This window comes from Hermetia illucens, chromosome 4, assembly GCF_905115235.1.
Source record: "Hermetia illucens chromosome 4, iHerIll2.2.curated.20191125, whole genome shotgun sequence".
Lineage (NCBI taxonomy): Eukaryota > Metazoa > Arthropoda > Insecta > Diptera > Stratiomyidae > Hermetia > Hermetia illucens.
This window is the reverse complement of record NC_051852.1, coordinates 103891014-103902943: the sequence shown is the minus strand read 5'-3', so window position 1 is coordinate 103902943 and position 11930 is coordinate 103891014. Positions and strand designations below refer to the sequence as shown.

General features: G+C 41.7%; 1 protein-coding gene across 1 annotated transcript; it reads left to right on the top strand.

The window, feature by feature from the left end:
- The first annotated feature begins 4182 nt into the window (after positions 1–4182).
- On the top strand, positions 4183–5162 carry LOC119654367 (protein DPCD). Its single transcript, XM_038059712.1, has 2 exons — positions 4183–4960; positions 5019–5162. Exons 1-2 carry the CDS (start codon positions 4457–4459, stop codon positions 5130–5132), a joined length of 618 nt encoding a protein of 205 aa, XP_037915640.1. The 5' UTR covers positions 4183–4456; the 3' UTR covers positions 5133–5162.
- The last annotated feature ends 6768 nt before the right edge of the window (positions 5163–11930 follow it).

Below are 11930 nucleotides of genomic sequence, written 5' to 3'. Positions count from 1 at the left end.
TTGGAGAATTCCTAGGTACTTGAAAAAGTCTGTCTCGATCATAGCTTCGATGTGGAGGTCACCAATGCTATGTCTGACATGCGACTCGTAATGACCTTTGCGGATGGCTTGGATTCGACGTTTGTCTTATCCAAATTCCATCCAAATATCACGACTGAACGTTTCTAATATTCGCAACAGACTTCTAAGATGGACGTCAGTACCAGCATTCAGCTTGATGTCATCTAAGTACATCAAGTGTGTCAGTTCGCACTTAGCACGAAGGCCATACTTTATTGCAAAACCATGCCCTCTAGCATCATTCAGTAGCCAAGAAAGGGGGTTCACAGCCATGCAACACCAAAGGGGACTCAACGAATCCCCCTGGAAGATGCACCTCCGTATACGGATGAGCTCTGAGGTATTAGCACCCTCAGATGTACGTACTGATAAGGTGGTATGCCACCCTTCCATGACTGTCGCCAAAAACTTTGTTAGTTGCGGATCAATGCGATACAGATATAGGACATCGATTAGTCAGGTATGCGGCTATCAAAAGCCTTGGCATAATCGATATAGCAACTAAAAAGGTTTCTTTTGCCTCTAGTTGCTTGTCCTACAACTACCGAGTCAATAATGGGTTGCTCTTTGCAACCCCTTGACTCAACTCGGCAGCCCTTCTGCTCCTCGGAAAGAATGATATTGGCCCCAAGGTGTACATTGACCCTCCCACTAAAAATGGAAGTTATGAATTTGCAGAGGTTTGGTAAGCAAGTGATCGGTCTTGTGTCTGCGGGATCCTGTACTGTGTCCTTCTTAGGGATAAGGTAGGTAATCCCCACAGTGAGGAAGAGTGGAAATTCCCCCGGCCGACTCATGACCTGGTTTATGCTGTGTGCCAACCGACTGTGTTCGCTGGTAAATTTCTTATACAAGAAATCCTCCACCCGATCAAGACCTGGGCCCCTCCAGTTCTTCGAGCTGTTTATGGCTACTCGAACTTCCTCTTCGGCAACAACCGCAAAATTCATGCCAGGCGTATTAGCATAGCGGGTGTCTTCGGCGTTGATCCACTCAGCATGCTGGGCGGGTAACCTCCAAAGTCCACCCCAATACTCTTTCGCTTCCGTTACAGAAAACTGCACTATCTGGACGCTCTGTTGAGATTCGTTAAGAGATCTTAAAAACCTCCGCTGGTTCCTCAAGTATGTTGCATTCTGGACAAATCTGGAGTGACTTTCGCCATATCGTCGTAACCGAAAGCGAATCTTCTGACCGTGCAATCTGACAGTCGTAACTGCACCACAAGTGATTGTAGTTGAAGCAGAGATATATCAGCACGCAGTCGAGTTGCTGGAGATGCATAGAGCCTGGGAATACCTGGTCTATGCAAAGGATCCATTTCCGAGAATTCTATACACGCTCTTTGGAATTCGTCCTGAACCTCAGCAGAAACCTCAGCTTGACGGTGGATAAGAGTGTTTCTGCGAATACTGAAACTGTTGTCTGCAGTGCGGCGTGGTGTTGTTGATGCCGCCGCCTCATCGACTCTGGGTCACCAATTTCCGTGGTGATCTTAAGTCGAACACGCTCCCCAATGATGGCCGGGATTGTCTCGCTCCGAGGTATAAAGCGGTACTGGTCTGCGACTCGCTGCGCAGTCACGTGCGCGTATTGCGGGAAACGTTCGACGAATATCTGGTGCAACAAGGGGTGGTAAGATGTTGTACCCGCCCCCGCCGTTATTTCGTAGTAGGAGCGGCTGATGAAAAGGGTCGTTTCTTCAGTCCATTTCATCCGCTTCCTACGCGAACCTGCCGAAGTGGTCGCCACAGATTGTGGCGAAACAGCTGCTTTTAAACCTAGCTGCCAGTTGTGGGGATAGCTTCCTCTGTGAGTAATCTACAAGACTGCAAAGTTCTTGCACTTTCCTCACCTACCCCCTGAGACGCTGCGGTGGCGTACAGCCATTCAAACTGAAGCTATTCATCCCTCCTTCTTTCACAACCGGGCTTGAGACCGGCTAGGGCGGACTTATTATTATTATATGAATATATATACGTATTATATTATAATGGGATTTGTTTTAGCCGCATTTGGATAAGCACAATTTATTGCTTAGAGCAGCCTAGACGGTGTAGAACTAGCCTGATCAATCAAGGTAAGAACCCTTTTCTCTTTTATTCGTTCCTTTTTAACAGCAAGGAAGCTGTTGTAGCTCAGTTGGATAAAGAACGGGGGTAGGTAACACCGTGACTTCTGTTGTGAGAGCAAGGTGGCAGAGTCCAACCGGCTCAGATCTTAAGAGCCAGCCCGTACCATTCACGAAGGAAAGCAGCTCTTCCACCCTGCGATCGCAAAACCGTCTTAGGTACCCAAAGAGTGGTTTACTTAGTGTTCGTAGCCTGACTCTAACTAAAGCTGTTCAATCGCAAAGAAAGTGCCTGCCGGTTTCTCCCTCTTCTCCGGCGAATTGTAGGGTATGCGAGTCTGGCGACATGGTCCACTATAGGCCAGTGTAGACCGGCCACCTGATGTCCGCAGCTGCTAAATAGTGCGAATATACTTCGTTCTTGACAGTTTCCAGCGGGATACACACTGTACACACTGCGTATATTTGAGATGGTCAGAATGTTACGCTTGAGGCTCGGATCCTGCCACACACAAATAAACTATCGGATGCAGTGTATACATTCTAGAATACCCCGCACCGACTCCACAGACCATCTTCGATCCGTCGGTGAAAAATACTGGGTCATTACCTTGCAACACGCCGCCGGTCTTCCCCGCTGCCCTAGTTACTGGCGTTGGTAATAAAATTGTTGAATGCTCCCTCTATATCCAAGAAAGCAGCTAGAGTGTACTGGAGTAACCGCTCAACGGTGCTAAATACCTCGTGGAGAGCAGCTTCTGTAGATTTGCCTTTGAGGTAGGCATGTTGGAACTTAGAGAAAGGCGTTCTCTCCATAATCGTGTGCTGCTTCTGTATCATGACTGGCATTATGCCATCTGGACACGGAGATTTATATACAGAGAAGCAGGGCTCGCACTGCTGGGGTGGATACGTACCCTCCAAGCAAAGCAAGGATGAATTTTATTCACAAATCCTCACCCTTATACACAATTTTAAAACGCTTACGTGGCTAATTTCTTACCTGACTTAATGTTGATTCCTAAATTACAAACTATTGGTTCGGAATCATAATTTGCCACTGCACGGATCATTGCTGTAGTACATTTTACTCGTAACAATTGTACGGTGCATTCATATTTTCATAACAAAATGTAAGGAGAGTTAAGATCTTCACATCCACAAGATCGAGCGCCTGTATCCTTACATTAAATTTATTTATAACCATGCTGAGGCAATTATGTGCGACCGTCTTACAATGCTAGGTTAATAGTAAGAGGAAAAACATTATAGGCGCCTTTGTGTACCTACCCTAATTCCTCCTCAGAAGCAAGAATTAAGGGATCTGATAATGTATGCGTCGAGTGGTATTGAACTTTTATCATAATTCTTTTTAATGTGAACGCACAATATATTACTTGGGAAGTAGCAAATTCAATTCTAGCGGAGAAAAGTTATTAACTTTTATCGTTTCAGCTGGCCTCCGACAGCATACACACACTGCCGGCCTGGCTAAAGGGGGTGGAAAGGGGACGATTTCCCCCGGGCCCCGGAGTTTTCTTAGGGCCCTAGAATAGAAATTTTAATGCAAAAAGGGGGCAATAGGGGACCCGCATAATCCCAGATCATATAATTTTCACCCGAGCCTCGTTTTTCCACATAATTTGAAGATGACATTTTACCTGTTTAACATTGTAATTTCCGAATATCACAAAATCACTTTACCGACATATTCTACACTATATCTAGATGCAATTGATGCCAAAGGAAACAATCGACTCCGCGGATCCGACACACGGGATGACCCCCTTAAAAGAAAAAAAATTGGAGTAACAAGTTTTTAACACTAGAATAGTCCCGTAAGTCGAAATCTCTCTGTTGAGCATTTTTTCCTGGCAACTGAAAGAGATTTCACTGTAAATATAAAATATCCTGTCTCCACTTACTTTCGTCCATTTCTCTGCAATCCGAAAGCAAAAAAAAAACGGCCGCCCTAACCAATATTTTTTTGAGGCACGAAAGGAAACTGATCCGAACCGCACTCCGAATATTTTCTGTAGAATTTTCTACGACACTGTACAGTTGTCAGATGAAGTAAACAGCAAACGTAAACATAACCTCCACCAGTTTGTATGACGACTTTCCTAAAATATTTTACAGTTTTATAGACAAATTCGATAATAAATTAAAATAATACATACAAATGTTCTAATGCGGAGTTCCTGCTACGGTTTTTATAAATCCACAACCGTTGACAATTCACCATTTCACGTGCAAAATATTGACAAAACTATCAACCATTGCTAGGCGGTGTTTTATTCCCTTGTCGTTGTCCTATCAGCTACAATGTCCTACGCAAACTGGTTGACTTTAATCCGCAATGCCGAGAAAACATCAATGATTTCTGGAAAAGTGAGAAAAATTCACTACACTTTCCCAGACGGCAATGAGATGGCGGAGGAATATAGCATGGAAACTGGCGTTGTACTTCGCCGAGCTTGGAAGCGGAAACGCGAACTTATGGGTGAACCCCAGTGGGAACTGGAGCTTGGCGAGCCGATCAAGAATCCCGCAGAGAGTAATAATTTCGTTGTAAGGGAAAGCAGCGAACAGCCAGTTCTTACCAAACGAATAACTAAGAAGAATATTGAGTGGCGAATCCGTAACCTACCTTACCCCATTGAAACTTACTCAGTAACGGCCAACCCGGACACCAATAACATCACAGTGCGAACCTCGAATAAGAAGTATTTCAAGAACATCCCCATTCCGGAGCTGGATCGCTGCGGTGCTAAGGTGAATCAAGGGAGCATTTCTATCCACCATCAATACAACACACTCATAATCACGGTAAGTCGGAACAAATTCTGAAGCAGTTGCCTCTTATAAAAGTCCACCCGAATTTCAGTACAAGAAACCTGATATCCTTTGTGAAATGGAGGTTGCGGTATTACGGGAGCTTCAGGAGGTGGAAACAGAAACTGACATGGATGATTTATTGAATGATTTGCTTAGAAAATAAATTTGTTTCAAAATAATTAATTAAACTCGATTTTTTAGCTTTTCATTTCTATGGGAAACCCATGAACTAAAATGCCAGCAGGTTTTCGTTTGCTAACTTTGTGAGTAGGTTCTTATTGAGTATTTCTTTGGATTTTTTTTCTCTTCTTAATCTTCTAAATGGGTACCGATCGCAGGAAATTCTTCTAGAAATTGACATTTACTCAATTCTATGACGAGTATGAAATTTTGCTTAATGCTCGCTATGCCTGACAAGACGAGGGGAGGATTCTTGGGCCCGCACGTATCGGCTTCGAAAGGGATCAGGGATGTGATGGTCGCTTACCTGTTGCGTATGTCACTTCTCGCAGGTTTGAAGAGCTACGTCCTCAGAAAGTAACTGCTGATCGGACGGCAAATGCCCTGAATAGTTGAGAAAATAGTGATAAGCATATTTTCTAGAATTTTATTCCCGTAGGGTGTCACACCGGGGTTAAACTCCATCAGGCGGGGCGCAAGTTGTCTGCGCCCAAGTAGAGCAAAGATTGGGGCATGTTTTTAAAACGACTGCGTGCATTACGCTGAATCGATGTGTGGGCAATTGCTGCATATTTAGAATCTTTGTCAAGTTCCGAATCTAATTAGGATGTTGAAAAAATGGTCGCAATCATATGTGGTAGAAAGGTCCCGAAAAGTGTTTGTGTGAAACAAATCCTTATTAGAATCAAGTCGATGTCTGGACTGGACCGATCGTAACGAAAATTGCTGAGAGGGTGTGGTCTGTCGTTCCATTTACATATACTAAGTGGCGCGATTTTGTGTTCAGCTTAAGGAGGAATGGAAGGTGCAAAATTTTCTTTCACTGAATGTGGCCATGTGGGGTATCAAATCCAAGGGCTCAATTAGTATTTATTTGTTTTATTTAATTTAACGGACAACAAACAGAGTAAACTCCAATTACTTATTGTCTTCAGGAGGAGGAGAAAGCAATAATCTTATCCTATGCTTAAAACTACTTAAAGTAGAGAAGTTAAAAGGACTAAGCTGTTGTGCATTGTAATTTCGGCAAAGCCTAGGAATCGGGGAATGAAAGTAGACTTCGAGCCCTGTGAAGAGCACGCTGAAAATGTCTGCGCTACGTGTGTTAAAAGACACAGGACGGCAGGTGATGTCGTTAGCGGCGGAGCAGTCCATCAGACCCGAGGAAAGTTTAAAAAAATGTGCATAGATCCAGATAGGATCTACGCTGTTGTAGAAAGGGAAGGTTCAGAAAGCGAAGGCGGGAGGAGTAGTCCACACGAGGGAAGTTTTTCTTAAAGAAGAGGGAGCGGGTGAATTTATGTTGCGCATTTCCGAGGGTAAGACAATCACAGTTACGGGAGGGTGGTCAGATCACGGAGCAGTAGCCAAGGATATTCCTCACGAGGAAATTGAAGAGAACTAAGGAGGGTTGGATAGAGTGAAAATCAGAGGAGTAGCGAAGTATAAAGCCTGACAATTTTGCTGTTCGAATGGTGATTTCGAGCCAATGGGTGTCAAAGCGGGGTTTTTCGAAACTGGTCCCATATTTGATATCGGTGAAACGTAGGGGAGTGGAAGCTCAAAATATGACCCCAAAAAGTGTAACAGGTCTCGTTCTCAGAACCTATCCAACCGAAAAATCGCAGTGGTGTGTGTAAACGAAATCTAGGCCTCAAAATACATCCCGTTCCGATATCAGCACAAATAAAGTTAATAATAGTACATTAGCATATTTTAGAAATTTAGCCGGAAACCCCCCTTAAGGTCATGCAGTCAGAAGTGCAAAATTTGGCACTTGTATAAGGGATAACATAAGGCATGACTTTCGGAAGCTTGAAGGAAATCCAGCTATCATTAGCAAAGTTATAGACGGTGTAACTTTTAAATTTTGTGTGAAAACGTGTATGACGTCATCATAACATATCAATTCGACAATACCACAACAAAGTGAGCTCACGTAAATGGAAGCTCGCAGGGAAATATTTTGTTTTAGTTTTTTAATCATTTATATATCAATATTAATTACTTCAGACAGTCATATGTATGTATTTATATGTGTATATATGTATGTATGTGCGGTGTATATGCTCGGTGTTCATTTCACGCTCATTTCACCCACTTTCGTTCCCTACATATTTGCACAAATTCGCGTCACTTTCGTCCGCCAAATTTGTTCCCCATATAAGGCTGAAGAAACCCCATCTGGTGTTGATCTTTTCACTGTTTTATGGAAATTGAATGCATTAACTTTTCTCAAGTTATTTTAGAGTCAGAACCTGTATGGAAGTAACCTAAACGAATGTCGTTCGGTGAGAATTTTCGTAGAAGCCTAACTACGACAAGCAATTGATTTAATTAGAAGAATTGTTTGTCCGGCATGTTGGATTTGAGGAAGGGGCTTGCAAGTTCGCTTTCTTAGACCCTGAGCCACTCCTTCCTTCAATATTATATATTACAACCTTAATTATATATCTGTACATCACTCATATGTCTATACTTATTGTGATTATCCCATTTGGAACTGTATGCATTTATATGCTGAAACCGAAAAAAGAACAGTGGGGGCAATCGCTCATGGCTTTAAAGAAAACTGGCAATTTCCCCATTGCGTCGGAGCAATCGGCGGGAAGCACATTATAATTGAAAGCCAGCGAACACTGGATCTTTATTTTTTAATTACAAACATACTTTCTCCATTATTTTGTTGCTGTTGATTCAGATTACCAGTTTATCTCTATTGATGCTGGGGTGCTCAGAGGTGGCGGTGAGGAAGCCCCGTCTTCCTCAAGCAGTCGCCCAACCAAAACCAACTGGCCGAGGAAAACACACATCACTTTGGCTTGCTGGCCGTGATGCAATGGGCGAATGTTCCAAAGGCCTAATCAGGTCGATCAGATCAGATCTGAAATGGCAATAGGTTTCGAAACCTTACCAAGGGGAGACTGGTACCACGAAAACTGGAATAGCCCCTGAATTGATATGTTTCAAGAAAATTCCTGCTTCATGTGCGTTCAACTCCGTTGTTGGGGTTGCACCCCTAGCGGAAGCTTCATGGTGAATGGTTACGTTCAAGTGAACAGAGACCTTCGAGCCTTAAACGTGGTATTGCATTTCAACACGGGTGCTACTCTATAGTTCGGTAGGAATTGAGATAGGTCTTGCATCCACTAGTATGAATGCTGAACCATGCACTCAGTGTGGGCTCTGACTGTGGTCTTAAGAAGACCGTGGTATTAAGTCCATGAGACATGTACTGACGTAAATCCACAGATATAATTATTGATATTGGGTCAATTTGAAGATTCAGTGATGGAAACGCCTTTGCTAACGGTATATTGACAAAAAAACATCGGAAAAATACTTTAATGTTAAGAGTTTAATTATAGATTTTCGCGGGCCAGGCAAACTGTTGAATGTTGTTTTAATATCCTTGAATGTAAAGTAAGCATTGTAGTAAAAATTGTTAAAGCGTCTTGGGTGCTGCATAGCTATTTGAGAAAATCTGCAATTTTGCAACCTGGAGGCGACATAACCGATAAAGAATTGCTTGCACTGCATCCAATCAGTCACCAATTGCGTCCACTGCATCCAACAGTGCTCGAAGTGGATCTAAAGTTTTTTGAATTCATGAAAATTTACATTCAGCGGTAGGATATGTTCCCTGGCAGACGGATTACGTGCTGAATGGAAGATGCGACAATACGTATGAGTCATTTACAATAACTTCTAATGGATAGAAGTATGAGCAAATATTAATTAAATAAAAAAAGATAATCTGTAAACTGTAAATTTCGGTTGTTGGTGAGGATTGTAAGAGCGAAGAAAATAAATAAAATTTCAATTGACGAAGAAAGCTCAATTAAATTATGTACATATCATGAAATTTATTAAGTTCTAGATCTGATTGCTATATTGAAACCGAAAAAAAATGCAACAATACCACCTAGAAGTTTTTGGAAATAAAATTATGCAAAAGGAAAAATAAGGTTGAATTTATCGTTAAGGACGAATTTCGTAATGAGAAATGTGAAAACTATCGTTAAGCAATCTTCAAACAATTTTTTGAATTACGTCTATTCATCAAGTAGTCAATATTTACTGTAGGTGGTAGTCACTAGTAAAAACTGCGGCATAAACACAGCCCTTCGCAGCTCACAGACACTCTCAAACTGTCGCCTTGCGTGCGAATATTCGCTGTTACATTCATATCCTTGTTTCGTAAAAATTCACGTTCCCCACTATGCTGCGTCTGAATTTCCGGCCGGCATTACCGTCAGAAATCTGGCGGAATTCAAAGTAGCGTGCGCCGTGGCAAACGGAAATTTATTACTGGGCTGGTCAATCTCCTGCAAACAGTAACGATCTCAAAACTGTATGCCGCGTCCCGAAAGGACTAAGATGTGGTCGCTAATCTTTCGAAGGCTCAATCACAGACGTCAGCGGTTAACCCATTATTCACGGTAATGAACAACTAACTACGAATGCAATCCCTGCAGTTTCGGCAGAACTGCTGTTTTGACTTATATGGAAATCCTAGGATAATTTCGAAAATGGTGTGTGTGGATCGCCTCAAGAGCAGCTGGTGCAGAGCCATAGAGGAGTGCGCAAGTGTCTCGGGACGCACAGAAAGGATTTAAAGCGCTTTTTAGGGAATCATAATCAATGGTGCGTAAACGTAATTGACTGCTGAATGGCAACCATACGTAATTTATAGACGGAAGAAGCGACTTTGATGCAGGCTGGAGTTAGACCACCTATGGCTTGACAACTTATGAAGCGATTTATGAATAGTACGTGAATGGTTGTAGAGGTTGGCTTGGTAACTGTCCCGATTTGAATTCCAAAGAAAATGTTTGATCCAGGGTAAAGGAGCGTGTGTTTACGGATCCAGACCCAAAAATAGGCAGCAGTTGAGTGAACGAATCCAGAATGAGAGGGACACAGTTTCGCCGGTGGATCTGTGCGAAGTGAACTTTGGACTGGGCAAGAAAAACGGATGAATGTACACTTCTTTTTATTACAATATTGTATAACCCAATATCTGTCCTTCATAACATCACCATCATCAACGGCGCACCCAGTATCCGGTCTAGGCCCCTCCTTCATAACAAGATTGTCAAAATTAACTTTTCCCCTTTCATTTAAATTTTATACGAAAAACAGAAGGTCTAGCAACGTTTGTATCACCTTGTATTTAAAACAAGTCGGGAAACGGGAAGCTAGACGCTTCAGGTATAAAAGGTTTTGTGTTTCCGTACGTGAGGAACTTTAAATGCGTGGCGGTTGCACTTGCATAATAATTTAAAATTCAACCGCATCAGCAGCTATTTACACAAGTCATTTGCTCTACAAGGTGTTCTACCAATTATAGCTAATTCCATACGCTTCACACTAGGAGTTAAACATTATTAGCAAATGTGAAGAATTTCACAAAAGCAGATACAGAAAGTTCCAGTTTCCGAAAAGGAGTCCTATCTCACTTTAAGTGTGCACATTTTGACCCGCGCATTTACATTTTACGTCAGAACAGTTTTGAAAAGTACTAATCGAGACCTTTCATTTGATACCCCGCATGACTATATCCGGTGAAAAATATTTAATATAAATAAAATAAAACCCCACAGAAATTTATGTCACTGCATGCGTGGGATTGCATAGTTCCCATTTGTCCCCCAAATTTCGTTTGGATCGCTTTAGCCGTTTCGGAGAAAAATGCGTGTGACAGACGGACAGTGAATTGATTATAATAAGCTTTTGTTTTACACAAAACCTTGTTTGGATGCCTTCCAAGCGAGCACATAAAATGAGGTATGACTGGGATTCTATGTTACGGTGGTTGGTTGAATTACGCACCCAAGTTTAGAACAAGCTTGTCATCCTAAATCGACAACGCTCAACGTTGTTGTAGGTGACAAGCTTTATTATTAATCCTTTTCTTATTAAAAATCGAAGCAGGCTATGTATTTTGTGTCTAATGCTTCTAAACCGACGTCGTTAAGAACAGCGAGACAGCAAATCCGAATGTAAATTCTAAATAGTTACTAACGCTATTCGCAGAAACGACATACCCCTCAGTATATATACTCTGCGATTTTTAGAGAGATTAATAATGATAAAAATATATGGCACAACAGTCACCATAGTCCGTCCTCAAATAATTTAACAATTTGCGCCCAACATTCTATTTAATTTGTTAATTAATAGGTAAATAAAAAAGTAACTTATTTAGTTATGATGGATGAAAAAACCTATATACAAAACAACAAGTAAGGAGTTTCTAGAATCGACATTTATATATCAGATAAAATCCGACTTATTCAATTGTGCCTGAAGCCACAGAAACTGAACGCCAATGAGGAAAGCAGACACTAGAGTTAGCAATAATTCCACAGTGTCTGCATTTTTTTCAGTAGATAGATCCTTATATTCAGCAATTCAAGCTTCGACTCGATGCATAGCATTCTGAAAGCAGGCAGCGATAACCGAGTAGGACGTATCTCCTCTTCTTGAGACAAGAAATATAGATAAATAGGTAGATCATGAAAATTACTCTAAAGTGTGAGCGAATGTCTCAAGAATTGTCAACATCAGTTTCCTTGGCACTAATAGAGAGCATGCTACATATGGCTCCCCGACATGATAGCTAATAATTTTATTATGTAAATTAAATTAATTACACAGTTTCCTCTGATCATTCATCCAAATGGAACCAAGTGCTACTGGCCAATATGGTATCGTTCGTTTAAAATAATTATAACACTCCTGTTTCGAAATTCATTTCCCAAATCAAAATAATGTA